The sequence below is a fragment of the Rasamsonia byssochlamydoides genome (assembly GCF_041956645.1).
Source record: "Rasamsonia byssochlamydoides strain NRRL 3658 unplaced genomic scaffold VTN77scaffold_57, whole genome shotgun sequence".
Lineage (NCBI taxonomy): Eukaryota > Fungi > Ascomycota > Eurotiomycetes > Eurotiales > Trichocomaceae > Rasamsonia > Rasamsonia byssochlamydoides.
The window spans coordinates 7,527-22,911 of NW_027192440.1; the positions used below are offsets into that span (position 1 = coordinate 7,527).

Here is a 15,385-nt window from a genome sequence, read left to right on the forward strand (position 1 = left end):
GCATCCATCAAGGATCAATCGACGGCTTGATCATAAACTTGCTATAGTGCCCGAGATAGTCAGTAGTTGACTTCTACACGTTTTCGAATTCATTTTGCCGCATTCGTGTAAGAAGAATTCTAAATGTAGAGATTTTGTCGTTGCTGTCGTCTCGAAACCTTCAATTAGTCGAAGCAGCAGGGGCGTAGCATCAGCTTTCCGCCTCGTGGAAAGCTACTGTAAAATTCCGGCTCCCATTGATGGGGAAAGTGTTGCTGCCATGGAGTACAATCGACGTTTCTAGTCTAACCCGTACTGGAACTGGTTATTACAGTATATTGGGGGGAAATTCAGTACTCAGACCTTTATGGTCCACTTCAATGACTTGCAGAAGATTGTGTGTGCCTCCTTGATGATACTAGCTGCTGGCTGACCATGATATTTGTAGAATGATGCTATGCTTCCGTGGACAGTCTGGGGTTCTGTGACCGAAAGCCAACATTTCACACACAACCCTGAACTGCGCCGCCTCCAGTGTCTAAATAATACGTACGTACGCCAGGATTTGAACCGGAAAGGGGCTCTATTTGGTGCTCTCTTCACCTACCGTCATCTGAAAAGACTCTGGTTAGAGGATCGCGCGTCGGCCGAGACGGCTCAATCCAGTCGCAACGACAACCGCATAATCCTGGACGATGTGAGTCTGATACGGAGTAAAGGGATCTGATCTGATAATCAACGACTGACATTTTTAGATCCATCTTCCGATTGTGGAGTCAGCTCTCCGACAATACGCATCCTACCTGAACAGCTATGAGGGTGCTAGCTACCAGTGGGACGCTGTTGAAGATGTCGGGCATCTCCGCCTCTCTTCTGTTTTTGCGGTTCGTCCACAGGGCAAATAATGTCATCCCCGCGCCTCCCAGAGTCACCGATCCTCCTCCTCGGACCGAAGATCCCTTGGTCACAGCCATGAACACTGCCCGGACGCCCGCCGTCACTCCGCGCCGTCAACGTACGATTCGTTTTTCAGACAGCCAGATTTCTCCTCCCAGCCAGGATCGCTCTCATCGCGGGCATCGCCATTATTTCAGCTTGGGAAGCTAATTCTTCGGGGAGCGGTCCCTTATCACCGCCGGTAGAACCCGCCGCACAGACAATGTTTGAGACTGCATCTGTCAACAGTCTACCATCAGGAAACATCACAGCAATATTCCTTTTTTTTTTTGCAGCTTTCCTATTAAAGTTTATGCTAATTCAAGAACGTTTGACAACCAAGCATTGCACAACAACGCTTGAGTGACCGTCGCAAGCCGTTGTAACGCTTATTATAAGCTCATGGTTGCACAGCCTTAACTCAGAATCAGCAACGCCCCGAGACTATGGCAAGGGAACAGGCAGCAGTTTAAGTGACGTGGCACTGGGTGGTTCGTTACAGCTCAAGGCAAACTGTCGACAGCCTTGGTGAAGAGGAGAGAATGCCTCTCACAAGTTCCAAGGGCATATCAATCCTGTGAACCTTCTGCAGGCAGGACGGCGTTTTGCCCGGGTATGCATTGTATGACAGGGATCGAAACATACCTGTGCGTCTTCCCCGGTGGCGTACGGGATACGAACAATCTGAACGTTGCGGGGATTCGTGCTACAAGCATCCGATGCAAGGATCCATGTCATGGACAGAAGAAATTAAGCCTCAGCCTTGTCCGCGGGGCAATCAATCCTCAGCTTCCCACTTGCCATATGACCTACATATATGTCGTGTTCTCTGCGTATATTCTTCCATTCAGTTTATTCTCACCGCGGCACGGCTGATAAATACTGCCTAATTCTCGACGGAAGTCCTTCGAAAAAAAATGATATGGGGGGTAATGATGCACGCTCGGCTAACCATGTCTTGGTACCAGTCGACGACACCTCCAAGACACCGGCCCGGTGATGACGATATTCGGGAGATGGGGTTTAGTACAGGTCTTTTTCCGAATATTCCAGGAGCATTTCCAGAGGAAGTCCACGAGCTTGATACAGCAGAGTGCTCGGAGGAGATTCGCGAGTTGCCGGACACATCTGTACCAAAAATACCTGATACCACATCCTCGATTCCGAGGGTGCCTTTTGATTATCAGCCTAGCCAATTTCCAGACATTGCTTATATAAAGCAACCAAAAGAAAAATCCAGCCAGGATGTCCCCCCTGAGTCCACCGTTCGCAGTTCACAAGATTTCATGGCCAAGAAACCTTCAAATCCAACTGTAATTGCCGTGTTTGGCATGACTGGAACTGGAAAGTCGTCCTTTATCGGGAAGGTTACTGGAACCGAGGTAAAAGTTGGCCATGGTCTACACTCCTGTAGGTACCACCGTACTTTCGACACGTCCCTGTGCTTGAGACATTCGATTGAACAGTTCCTTACTGATGGCAGGCACGTCTGAGATCCAAGAAGTGCCATGTAGAATTGGCGCTTGTGATGTTACCCTGGTGGACACGCCGGGCTTTGGTGACGCTGAACGCTCCGAGGCGGAGATATTGCAGCTGATAGCATCCTGGATGATGGACAGGTACGAAAATAACACGTATCTGACTGGAGTGATCTACCTGCATCGGATCTCGGATCCTCGAATGACCGAACCGTCGATAAGAAATCTGACAATGCTTCGCAACTTGTGTGGCACGCGACACTTGTCCCACGTTATTCTCGCAACGACCATGTGGGATAAAGTCTGCGAAGCGGAGGGATCCCGAAGAGAAGCTGAATTGGTCGCGGAGGGGAAGTGGTGGGGAGACATGCAGAAGCTAGGCGCCATTGTTCAACGATATGACAATACAAAGAAGGGTGCAACCACCTTGGTGAACAAGCTAATGGGGACATCGCCCTTTTTGTTGGAGATCCAGAGAGAGATCGCGATTGAAAAGAAGGCTCTGATCGACACGGCGGCCGGCAAGTCCCTCTTTGAGATACTGGAGGGTCTTCAAAAGCAGCATGAAGAGGACCTCAAACAAGTCAAAGAGGAGATGGAGCGAGCTATGCAAAAAAGTGAGCGATCATCTTGAAGAGAGAAAACGATATATGCTGACGAGCGGTATGATGCAGATGACGCCGAGTGGCAGAGGCGGATGGAGGCAATGCAGAAAGGTCTCGAGGAGAAGATTAAAAAACACGAACAAGATAAAAAAGCTCTTCGTGGCCCGATCAAGAAGAGGGCATGGTGGCAGCTGAGCTGGAGGTGTACGAAATGCAGAGCACGATTGACCAGTGATCGGGGACCGCATGGCTCATGTCCCAAGTGCGGGAATTACCAGGTGGTGCTTTCCTGGGCGTAACCCTTTCTTCCTGTTTCTTTTTCCCTCTGATAGTAAGTTGATGATTTCTTTGTCCTTTCGATTACGGAACGCTGGCATCGCTGTACCAGTGAGTTTCCTGAACTTTGCCATTGGAGGCGAGCAGTCAGAATGGATAATTATCGGTCGAGGCAAATGAAGACGACTGACTGTAGTATTACTCTTGAATTATCCTGGCGAATATAAGACCAGCTGCGGAGACACTGACCACTCTGGATGGCATACAGTTACTTCCCTGACCTACCAAGGATCGGGTCCCGATGGATGAACCGGCCATTTTGCTTGATCTGATCATAAAAGTTCCTTGCCCAATACAAATGTTTGCTGTCTCCCAGCTCAGTAAACAGCCTGAGCGACATCTCCTGGTCGGCCAGATTCTCCGAATGGTTGAATGGGGAGTACATGTACTGTCGCTGGATCGCGGGCAGATGCTTGTCCCAGCCTCGTTCAACTGCATACCGGGCCACCGACACCGCCTTGCTGTCCGTGGCATAGGCCTGGGGAGTACCGCGGAAGATGTTTCGGGGAACCTGGTCCAGGAGGATGATCAGGGCCAGAGCGCCGTCGCCGTCGCCCGCTTGGATCCAATCGTCGTATTGGCCGTTCTTGGCCGCCTCGTAGTCATTGGAGAAGACGCTGCGCAAGTGTTCATCGTCGGCTGGGCTGCCGTACCAGAAGGATTTCTCTTTCAGGTAGTCTCGGGAACCTTTGCGTCCGAACCAGAAGTCTAAGACTCGCCTGTATCCCTGCACAGACATGATCTCTGAGAAAGAGGTATTCAGAAACACAGTCGATTGACGGATTTTTTTTTCCCCTTGATGCTGCAGTAGTGTCTTACGTCTGTATCTAAGAAAACTGGAATTGAGACGCTGGAATCGCCAGTTCAGAAGCACGATGACGTATGACCGGACTCGTGGGTCTAGTTCAATTGGCTGAAATGTTGGCGGTGTATACTGGCAGAATTCATCCGCTAGTCTATTCAGGTCTAGCCTGTTTATATACAACTGCCCAGGTGTCCAACACAGTGGACAGTTTTATTATCTACCTGTCGAGGTTATGGATGCATCCAAGATGCACCGCTGTGGACGTTACTGGGTCCATTGAGATGTGAGACAAGCTTATATGCTTAAGCGAGGTCTCTAGCCCATCTGACATCAGCTTATGCCTGCCCGAATGGGAGGAAGTCTACCAATGCAGATTCGAGTCTCCAGGCAGTTACATGGACTATTATTATCATGATGCCATTGATTGGGAAGAACCGTTGACTGCATGTGTTTTGGACATAACTCCAGCTGCTTGATCACTTGGATCATTGCATGACGATTGAGAGAAAGGCTTTTTGCTGATTGTTGTACCAGTACTGGCGCTAGTTTCTCAACTCAGAACCTGTATATATATATATATATAAGCACGGCAGATTTCGACATTAGAGATGACTTGGACGGGCTGTTGCCGAAGGAGAATCCGCATATTTTCCACCCAGGTCAGCTACTTACAGGTCGATGTGTCCAAGGAAAATAAAAAGTGAGATTGTGGATGGTGTTAATACTACGGTGAGATAGCCTGAACGGTTTGATCAACGCAGCTGGAATTAGTCGTCGATGCCCGGCGGAGAACATCAGCGAAGCAGATCTGGACCTGATATTGAATAAATATATCAGGGGAGCCATCTATATGAATCAAGCGGTGCTCCCTCGCCTCATAGACAACGAAAACGACAACGGGGGCACCATTCCTAAGGAGAAGCCCAAGGACGAGCTCGAAGAGCTTGTGAAGTGGGTAGCAAGCAAGATCCCATCGGTGGCCGCCTTGGTGATTCCGATCTAGACCTGACTCCTGTCCCGGCATTCCTCGTGTCTGACTCTTCTTGTTTTGTACTGATCAACTGATTCTGATACGTTTGTTGAAGCCGATGATGTGTATCAACATGGGCGCAGAACAACCCATCTTTTCAGGAATTTTCCCGAGTATTAACAAACACGGCAGTCGGCATGAAGTTCCTTTCGCTCAACATTATATCTTATCGCACGTACGCCAGAATGAAAAGCTTATTAATAAGGTACTTGGTGCTTACGAATCAGGGTTCTTGGTTCATCGTTTCACCAAGACGTCATAACAGAAGCTTTCAAAGTGCACCCTCGCCCCAGGTCCTCATCGAATGCGTCAATTTGACGTGGCCCGAGACCCATCAGATTGGATTCAATTAGACTCAGGATAAATATAAGATCATGATCCCTTTTGTGCATTGTTTCTAACTTCGCCACTTTAGGCAAAAACATCTTCCAACTTGTGGATATTCATTTCTTAAAACCGAGATTTTGATAAATAATCCCATCATGGCCGGCGCCACGAAATATAAACTTAATAACGGAGCGCACATTGACGCTCTCGGTTTTGGTACCTGGCAAGACGTGGAGTCTCAAGAAGCCGCCGTGCTAGAAGCGATAAGAGCAGGATATCGGCACATCGACACGGCTAGAGTGTGAGTGAGCAGCAGAGGAAAGGACTCCTAATTTGATATAAGAAGATACGCTCACTTTTGATGAAAGATACGGCACCGAAAAGCCGGTCGGAAAAGCCATCAGAGAGAGCATGGTGTCTCGCAATGAGCTCTTCGTGACAACCAAGCTGTGGAACAACAAGCATCATCCGGATGATGTTGAGCAAGGCCTGCAGGATTCGCTCAATGATCTGGGACTGGACTACGTCGACCTGTTCCTAATGCATTATCCAATAGCCTGGAGACGCGGAGATGACTTCTTCCCCAAGGAGAGTAATGGGAAACCGGCTGTGGAGAACATTGATTATGTCGACGTATGTTGAACGAGTCGACGCCTATAGTACCTCAACTTGGACCAAATCGATATCTGACCGCTGGCAGACATACAAGGCAATGGAAAAGCTGCTCCAGACCGGCAAGGTCAAGGCCATCGGGGTCTCCAACTTCTCCCGGGGGGAAATGGAGCGGTTGCTCCAGCACACGTCGGTGGTGCCGGCGACCCATCAGTTCGAACTGCACCCCTGGTTGCAGCAGAGATCCTTCGTTGAATGGCACAAGGCCAGGGGGATCCATATCACCCAGTACTCGCCGTTCGGCAACCAGAACGCGTTCTACAAGGGAGCGGAGCAAATCGGCAAGTTGATTGACGATCCCGTCCTGAATGATATCGGCAAGAAGTATGGGAAGACCAGTGCACAAGTCGCTCTTGGTAAGTAGGTCCTGTTTCGAAGGTCAACCCACTAGCTCACATTTCCTTTCTTTTCTGTTCCAGCCTGGGGAATAACCCAGGGCCACTCGGTGCTGTCCAAGTCCAAGACCCCCTCGAGAATCCGAGCCAACCTGGAAGGCGATTTCAAACTCGATCCGGAAGACATGCGGAAGATCGAGTCCATGGACAGGAAGTTGCGCTTCAACGACAGCAGTGCGGACTTTGGTTATGTTCTCTTCGCCGATCTGGATGGGAAAGGGGTGTGAGAGATGTCATGTAGTATACGATTGTCGTCATTGAATGGAAAAGCGTAAATATAGATGTGATCTACCAGCGAAATGTAAACAATGACATATCTAGCTGGTACCTGACAGGGGTAATTTTCTTTATTAGGTAACCAGGGTTATCAAGACACCGGTTCAAAGGACAGGGACAGGCCTCATTCGGTCATGGCACAGAGAGCAAGCCACATGGCGAAGGACTGCAGAACACATCACCATAATGTTCAGCACTATGTCAGTTCAGTAATAATCATGGTCCATGAGACCAGCACAGCAGGTCGCGTGTTCGGATATAGTAAGATTAATACGTCACGCGACGTCTGGACAGAAACTGCTACAGCCTACAAGATATAATTAGCAATCAGCAAAATAAGATTGGATCGTCATGCTCCTAACTCAGCCACGTAGGACGTTACCAAGGTACAGTAGTACATACCTGCTAGGTATTATTGTCAACCACGTCGGGAGTTGGAAGAACAAAATAAGACTTGCTCCGAGGACACTCGGATTTAACCACCTATCACCCGAATCCGATTCGACAGCTCGAGGGGATATCCGATATGCTAACGTACGTAATCCTCACTGTGCCACAGCTTTTTCATTATTACTTCCATCTAAGCACTTGTGACGATCCCCACCAGGCTGAGCACCAGCGTCGCACGTCTTCCCTGAACGGGTCAAGGATTGACGCATGGATCCCCCGCGATTCTCGATTCTTCTTGAGTCCTTGACCGGGGGGCCAGTCATCGTTGCAGGTCCAACCGTCCAAGCAAGGAGGCCAAAAGGAGGCCCCTGCTTGGGCTCCTTGAGACCATGGGTCAGACTCAGGCCATGGCGCATAGTTTAATATTATTAGTTACACGGAGTGCAAAAAATAAATAATAATTTTGTTTTCTGTTCTAGGCATCATCTTTTTTCTCTGACGAGGAGTGGGTCTCTGTGTGTTGTTCCTGTCTGAGGATGATTCCCTAAGCTTATGTAGGGTTCGATATTCAAATAATACCCTTGCTCCCTTCTTCTCTTCTTCTCTTAGGGTAATCGGAGTCCAGTGTTTTAGTTCTGCGATCTTGAATTGGCGCCTTACTGTCATTCTTTCTTCCTTCACTCTTTTATACTGTGAGACATGTAAATTCTTTGTCTCAAACAGATATCGGCTTGGCGAAAAATGAGCTCTTCTGCGGGCCTGCGCGACACCGCAGTTCGCATCTCGAAGCTGCTGGTGCTATCATACGTCGTCGATTGGATCCTCATAATGTGCGTATACCCAGCACTTCGTTCTTTCTGACTAAAACATCGGTGTTGGGCGCTCGCAAACGTCAGGTCAATTGACTAAGGGTTCATCATGCAGAGTTGTCGCTGCAATAGGAGCCGGGTTCAGCAAGGTCCAGGGCAACCAGAACCCGTTCTCACTCACAGACTTGAGCATCTCCTATCCATATGCTGTCAAAGAAACCGTCACGACTTCGACCTTGGTTCTTGTCTCCCTCGTGGCTCCCGCCGCGCTCATCCTGATCCTCACCTTCTTCTTTGTCCCCACTCCCACCGCTCTCAGGGGCGCTCCCTTCGCGCTTATCTGGAGGCGCAAGATCTGGGAATGGAACGCAGGCTGGATGGGACTGGGCGTGGCTCTGGCCGGCGCGTTCGTGGCCACTGAAGGCCTCAAGGATCTGATGGGGAAGCCCAGACCGGATTTCCTTGCGCGCTGCGACCCGGATCTCTCGAAGGTTGCGACCTACGCTGTCAGCGGATTGGGACGACAGCTCCAGGGAGCTCCGACGCTGGTGACCTGGGAGATCTGCCGGAATCAGGGTTACGATGTCAAGGTTGACGGGTTTGCGAGCTTCCCTAGCGGTCATTCCTCCTGTAAGTACACCTGCCGTCTCTTAACGCTTCCTACATGTATTGTTGGGCGCTGACGGATCTTAGTCTCTTTCGCTGGCATGACCTACCTGACTCTGTGGCTCTGCGCCAAATTCTCCATCTCTTTCCCGTATCTGGGTCCCCGTCCATTGCCCCCAGCAATCACCTCAGGACATGCAGGGACTTCCTCTGAGGACACGAATCTCGAAAACTCCAAACAAGTTTCGGAACAGGCCTCCCCTTCATCGTCTCCATCGTCGTCAGCCATCTCCCTCCGAAGCCAAGGCGCCGCTCCCCCAGTCTATCTCCTAATCATCGCATTTGTCCCGCTGTGCGTCGCAGCCTTCATCGCCTCCTCCCGCTGGTTCAACCACCGTCACCACGGGTTCGATATCCTTTTCGGCTCTGCGATGGGCATCGTGTTCGCCTGGATCGGCTTCCGGCTGTATCATCAGCCGATCCGTCGGAGTGATGGCTGGGCGTGGGCCGCTAGGAGCCGTGGACATGCGTTCTTCAGGGGTTTCGGATATGCTGATGTGGTCAGCGCGGAGGGTTGGGCTAGCGACGAGCCAGGCAACAGTAATCTCCGCCGGGACGGTGATGTAGAGGTTTGATATAAGACTTGAGTTGATGGCGAGTTGACTTCTTTGAAAGCTCGTTACCAGCAGCTATAATTATGTTTGTGGATCTGCATATTGACAATTAGGGCATACATGTATGAAGGCATGTATGAAGGAAAAGGAGAAAAGGAAGGAAAAAAGGTCAATAACAAAACCAGCGCAGTTTCATATACCAGGACTAGATTTTCTTTCATTATTACTTTACCCAAGGATTTGTACTTAATAAGAGAATAAGACAATAAGACAGAAATATTTAATATTACTAACAGGTAGCCAACTGAGTTCATTTAATTGCCAGTGGCGAATTCCTATAACAGAACCAAAGGAGTGGTTTCCTTATGCCGAAAGAAAGAGACGCTGATTCCACGAAACCGTAAGCCAGGCAACATGGATATCTAAATTATATTAGGTATATACAATATACAACAGTCAGATCAGGCTAAAACGTAAAACGTAGGTACCTAACCTATCTTCAGTACCCTGAATGAGATCTCCAATCCGGAACGCCGTTGCTTGTGCATCTTCAGAGAACATAGAGAGAGAACAGTATGTGTAATGTCCGCTTTCATGTGAATCCATACGAAGTCAGCGCCGTGCTGTAAGAATCGTGTCTTTACTGGACACCCACGCCCCAGTGAATAACGAGGAGACAGACAGAAATTGTGGGATTCGGCGAAACACCGCAACAAGGAGGTGCGCTACCTCCACCCCCCAACCCTCCCCTCATCCCATCTCGCCCTAGCCTCTCTTCTCGCCTCGAGCTTAGCAGCTTCCGTCCGGACCCTGCGCACCCAATCCGCCACTTCGCGGTCACTCGCCCTTCCCCCCTCCAGCTGATGGTCGCCTTCGAGGAAACTCTCTTCGACAGCGCGACAGACCGCCTCCTGCTCCGCGACTGCGGCCGCCAGCCGCTGATACAGCGCTTTCGGTGACCACGGCGCCAAGGCGGCGTCCATTTCGGCCTGCTTCTTGCGCCATGACACCTCGAGGGACTGGTGCGTTAGGAGGAGGGATTCTGTCGACGCGCGAAGGCTCGCGACGCGGGATTCGAGGTCTAATACGTGTCTTGCGAGGGCCTTGTTGGATTCAAGGAGGGACTGGAGATGCTGCTGTGAGGCGGTGTAGGATGGGTGAAGGGTCGAGAGGGCGGAAATGAGAGATGGATTGGACAGGACGGATTGTAACTCGACGGTCCTGTTTTCGTTTTTAGGAAATTAGCCAACTGCGAGAGATACGAAACTTCTAGCAACTGAAGGAGGAAACGGCATACGATTTATCTTTTACGATATCCGGCAGCCATTCGTCCTCGATACTGGGAGGCTCGGGCAGCGGGGCTTGCGCATCATCGGGCTTGTTGTAGTATGAAGAATCCCTCTCCGCATCAGACACCGCATTGGCTCCGGAAGACTGATCGCGCGAGTCGGCTTGGTATTCCTGAGACTGTGATGGAGGAGGAGGAGGTGGTGGTGGCGGCCCAGCGAGCGGCGTGCCCCTGCGGCTGGCTTCGTGACTGCTAGGTTTCGGTGGAGGCGGCGGAGGAGTGTCGGGGTCGACGACAGGACTCCGGATCGGCGCAGTTCCCCAATGCGTCGATGATCGAGGAGAATATGAAGTTGGAACTGACGCCATAGTCTGAAGAAGTTCTAGCTCTGGCCAGTATGGAGGTGAAACGTAGGCTGCGATCGTAAGTTGTGGGGTATATCGTGAGGGGATTCTGCCATGCGACACCGCCTATCTATCGATTGATGATACGGAGTATACAAGGACGCAATGCAAATACGAGCATGTTTTTTACAGCAAGAATATTGGTACATATGGAGATAGCACAGGACTACCTAGACACTGTCGAGACCACTTTAGATAACCAAAGACGCGAGGCGCCTACGAGGTGCATCATAGTGTATCTGGTTGGACTAGAATCTAGGTCTTCTCGACCTTACCTGCCATCATGTTCTAAGGAATAATGTCGAGGACTACTGTACATCCTAGAGTGGATGGGGCTAGAAGACAGCCCCAACCTGTGCAGAAAAATGTCATGACTCGTTTGTGACCTTAAAAGGTCACGGAGGAAGCATCATTCAGGCAAAGTCCCCCAACATTTCCTATCCGCAGTGGTATGTCGCTATAGTGAGCTAGTCTTTCCCGGAGGTCGATCGAGACAAATTGCTGTGTGTCCTCTCCGAAAGAGATTAACCTTTCGTTCTCGGTGCTGAAGACGGGGGACTGATCTCCAGCAAAAGCCGTCACATCGTTCGTCGTGCAGGGAGCTGCGTTCGTATATCTGCTAGCAGATCCATCACTCCACCCTCCGACGGACATCTCTCTCCTGTGTCTCAACACCGACACCCCTGATGGCATCTGCGACCAGCGCCCGTAGCTGACTTTGCCCCGCTTCGCTATGGAAATCCTCCCTAGCAGCTAGTTCATCGATTCTCCTCTTGAACTCGGGATCGACCTCAATGCCTTCATTCTCCTGTTCCGACATAGTCCCAATGTTCACACTGATATTAGGGGGTAGATGTGGAGGCGCATTTATGTCTCTGATAGGTTGCTCGACTGCTTCCGACGCTGGAGCTCCGGTCACTTCCCTGAGGTAGGCCGCGATCGCAGGAAAGGAGCCGTCATTTTCGATCGTCTCCTGTGCTGTCAATCCCTCGTCATTCTTTCTTTTTGCATCGACGCCGAGCTCCTCCACCAGGCACTTCGCTATTTCCAAACTTTCGGTCACGAATAGACAGGTTTCGCCGTCTTCGTCGGTCAAGTTCACATCGACGTGGAACTCTTGCACGAGGGCGCGAAGGAGATCAATATGCCCGTACGATGCGGCAGCGTGGAGAAGAGAGTACCCATGCTCATCCTGGCAGGATGCCTGAGACGGGTTTGCGCGAAGAAACGTCAGGAGGGCTGACGGGTTGTCTGCCGCGAGGATGTATAGATTTGGTTGAGTCATTGTTGCTAAAATCGGGTCGCAATGATCATCTCTCTCAGCCGCAGACCCTTCTTACTTGAGTGAGTCAGATATAAGGCAGCCGAATGCGGCTCAGGAGTGCTAAATGGGATGATTGTTAGTTAGCCTCGTGCAGAGCTTTCAGTCTTCAGCCAGTAGGCAGCCCGCCAGAAAAGTGGCGTTGGCGGGGAACCTGTCGGCGGGACAAAAAAAAAGCTCCGCTGTTTACCCCCCTCGTGCCTGACCCAATAGTGGCAGGCGGATCTGCACAAGCACGATGAATAATAATTACTACGATTGACTCAGAACAAATGAATCAGCTGGGGACCACGGTCCTGTGGTCTGTGTGTGTTTGTTTGACTGGAGGGGACAGCGCATAAGAGCCAGCGACATCCATGGTTGCTTCCGTATCTGGTTGCGCCTTCCATTTTACATCATCGCTGTCGGCTGCTTTTCCGCATCTCCTCCCTCCACCCATTTCTCTGCAGACTTCGTTATTCTTGAGAACCCCATAAATATTTGCCGCAATCTTGCCACGATGCCGGAGCAAGATCCTCACGAAGTCCGTCAACTCGTCGACAGCCTAGAGGCTGCCGCCCAAAAAGGCGGCGGTAAGCATGGAAAGAAGTCCTTCCGCTGTAAGAAATCCACCTTCGCTGTGGCCGGCTCAGATAACATCTCTGTGGACTCATGGCGGTTCATGGACTGGGATTATAAAAGGGATGATCTCCCAACCTATGCCCGTGGACTGTTCACGACAGTAAGAAAGGATGGGACGCCCGAGATCGCCATCCGTGGCTATGATAAATTCTTCAATGTTGACGAGGTCAATGCGACGAAGTGGCGCAACATCGAAACTAATACGCGCGGTCCCTATGAACTCAGTGTCAAAGAGAATGGCTGTATTATCTTCATGTCTGGTCTGGAAGACGGAACTCTCTTAGTGTGCAGCAAGCACTCCACCGGGACGCGACAGGACACTCCTCTGAGCCATGCACAAGCCGGAGAACAATGGGTCGAAAGGCATCTGAGCGCAGTCGGCAAGACGGTGAAAGAGCTGGCAATGGAGCTACGCAGAATGAATGCTACGGCCGTCGGAGAGCTCTGTGACGATTCCTTCGAAGAGCACGTGCTCGCCTACGACGAGAATGCTGCTGGGATTTATCTTCACGGGATCAACTATAATCTACCGGAATTCGCTACCTTACCGAGCGCGGAGGTACACAAATTTGCTGACGCTTGGGGTTTTAAAAAGGCGCAGTATGTCGTCATGGATGACATTGCAGCCGTGAAGGAGTTCCTGGACAAATGCGCCGAAACTGGCTCTTGGAATGGCAGAGAAACGGAAGGGTTCGTCATTCGGTGTAGGATGAAGGGGCCCGATTCCCATACATATCGGGACTGGTTTTTCAAATACAAGTTCGAGGAGCCCTATCTGATGTACAGGCAATGGCGGGAGGCGACAAAAGCAGTGATCGCCGGGAAACTGCCCAAGATCAAGAAACACCGGAAAATCACGGAAGAATACTTGCTCTATGCGCGGAGGCAACTGGCCAAAGACCCGAAAATTGGCAAGCTCTACAACCAGAACCATGGCATCATCGCTATGCGAGAAGGGTTCTTGCGGGAGCGCGGCCTGAAAGGGTCCGACATCATCGCATTGGAGAACGAAGGCAAACTGGATGGGGATGATAGCAAAGCGGTCACTCGAAACGTGGTTTTGGTTCCCATTGCCTCAATCGGATGTGGAAAGACAACAGTCTCTCTCGCTCTGGCCAAGCTATTCGGCTGGGGCCATGTCCAGAATGACAACTTGGCGAAGCAGAAGAATCGCCCGAAGAAGTTTGCTCTCGAACTGACCAATGCGCTCGGAGAAAAGCCGGTTGTGATAGCGGATCGAAACAACCATCAACGCCGTGAAAGAAAACAGATCATGGATGATGTCTTGCCTGTCGTTCCTGAGGCAAGATTCGTGGCTCTGCAGTACGTACACGAGCCTAAAGGAGTGCTGCTAGATGATATCAGGGAGATCACAAGAAAGAGGGTCCTTGAGAGGGGTGACAACCACCAGACCATCCGGGCTGGCACTAAGAGCGCAGATGAGATTATCGGGATCATGGAAGGCTTCCTGGAGAGATTCGAAGCTGTCGATACGGATAGGGATCCAGACGACAATTTCGATGAGGTGATCGACTTGGAAGTCGGGGCTTCTTCACGCGAAAATCTTGAGAAGATTGTTAAAAAATTGCACTCACTTTATCCGAAAATCGTCGAGCGCGTTCCTACTTCTGAGGAAATGGATGCTGCTATAGAAGCGGCGTTGCACGACTACCACGTCGACATGGATCTAAGCTGGCCCTCCGGCAAGCAGAATACAAAGGAAAAGAAGGGCCAGAAGAATGGCACGCCTGCCCCGCAGAATCAGGATCCAGAGACGCTGGTTAAGAAGCTCGAGTATTTCGGCATCTCCTTGCCGGCGTCTCAGGTGACGGATATTCTCACTTCTCTCTTCCCGCCATCTACGTCTCCGCACAAGGCGAAACTGTATCACCATCTTGTCAATACGCGACGCATTCAGCCTACATTCCATGTGACCTTGGTCCATCGCGCTCACAGCAAAGACTTCCCCGAGATCTGGAAACAGTACACAGATCTGTACGTTCAACGAATGCGGGAGAAGTCTCCAGACGATCCGACAACGACGCCGAAATTGGCTTCTGCTCGCGTGCGTGTCGAGCGTCTCGTCTGGAACGACAAGATCATGGCCTTTGTGGTGCGGATCATGCCCGGCGCTGACAGTCAGGGCCAGGACGCGTCCACCACGTGGGCGTGCGCCAACCCTATCCCTCACATCACCGTCGGCACGGCCGCTCCAGAAGTCAAGCCGAAGGAGAGCAACGACCTGTTGCAGCGGTGGTTGGAAGTCGGATCTGGCGAGGAAACTGGCATCTGGGAGGCGGAGGTTCCGGGCGTGAAGGTGCTGGAGGGCACCATTACGCCAGTGATGAGCCGGGGGAAGTGATGTAACCATGTAGGTAGATTAGGTAGAGTGCGAGGACCAGCTGGAGGTGGAGGATCTTAGGTACTATATGTGTACGTACAGTGCGACAAGATTAATTAACTTCGCAGATGACAATAAAATGGACATGAATA

The 15,385-nt window shown here is 50.9% G+C and overlaps 6 protein-coding genes across 6 annotated transcripts; 3 read left to right on the top strand and 3 right to left on the bottom strand.

Annotated features, from left to right (window-relative positions):
- Window positions 1-1,832: 1,832 nt before the first annotated feature.
- Window positions 1,833-3,297, top strand: VTN77DRAFT_7076 (uncharacterized protein; the record flags this gene model as incomplete). The annotated part of the gene is made up of 3 exons (XM_069423425.1): window positions 1,833-2,325; window positions 2,399-3,010; window positions 3,068-3,297. The coding sequence occupies 3 exons, from the start codon at window positions 1,833-1,835 to the stop codon at window positions 3,295-3,297; spliced, it is 1,335 nt and encodes a 444-aa protein (XP_069275571.1).
- A 245-nt stretch (window positions 3,298-3,542) lies between these two features.
- VTN77DRAFT_7077 (uncharacterized protein) lies at window positions 3,543-4,073 on the bottom strand (the record flags this gene model as incomplete). Its single annotated transcript, XM_069423426.1, has 1 exon — window positions 3,543-4,073. The coding sequence occupies one exon, from the start codon at window positions 4,071-4,073 to the stop codon at window positions 3,543-3,545; it is 531 nt and encodes a 176-aa protein (XP_069275572.1).
- Window positions 4,074-7,970: 3,897 nt separating this feature from the next.
- On the top strand, window positions 7,971-9,279 carry VTN77DRAFT_7078 (uncharacterized protein; the record flags this gene model as incomplete). The annotated part of the gene is made up of 3 exons (XM_069423427.1): window positions 7,971-8,059; window positions 8,154-8,668; window positions 8,732-9,279. The coding sequence occupies 3 exons, from the start codon at window positions 7,971-7,973 to the stop codon at window positions 9,277-9,279; spliced, it is 1,152 nt and encodes a 383-aa protein (XP_069275573.1).
- Window positions 9,280-9,983: 704 nt separating this feature from the next.
- On the bottom strand, window positions 9,984-10,914 carry VTN77DRAFT_7079 (uncharacterized protein; the record flags this gene model as incomplete). Its single annotated transcript, XM_069423428.1, has 2 exons — window positions 9,984-10,479; window positions 10,556-10,914. 2 exons carry the CDS (start codon window positions 10,912-10,914, stop codon window positions 9,984-9,986), a joined length of 855 nt encoding a protein of 284 aa, XP_069275574.1.
- A 667-nt stretch (window positions 10,915-11,581) lies between these two features.
- On the bottom strand, window positions 11,582-12,235 carry VTN77DRAFT_7080 (uncharacterized protein; the record flags this gene model as incomplete). The annotated part of the gene is made up of 1 exon (XM_069423430.1): window positions 11,582-12,235. One exon carries the CDS (start codon window positions 12,233-12,235, stop codon window positions 11,582-11,584), a length of 654 nt encoding a protein of 217 aa, XP_069275575.1.
- A 535-nt stretch (window positions 12,236-12,770) lies between these two features.
- VTN77DRAFT_7081 (uncharacterized protein) lies at window positions 12,771-15,254 on the top strand (the record flags this gene model as incomplete). Its single annotated transcript, XM_069423431.1, has 1 exon — window positions 12,771-15,254. One exon carries the CDS (start codon window positions 12,771-12,773, stop codon window positions 15,252-15,254), a length of 2,484 nt encoding a protein of 827 aa, XP_069275576.1.
- Between the last annotated feature and the right edge of the window lie 131 nt (window positions 15,255-15,385).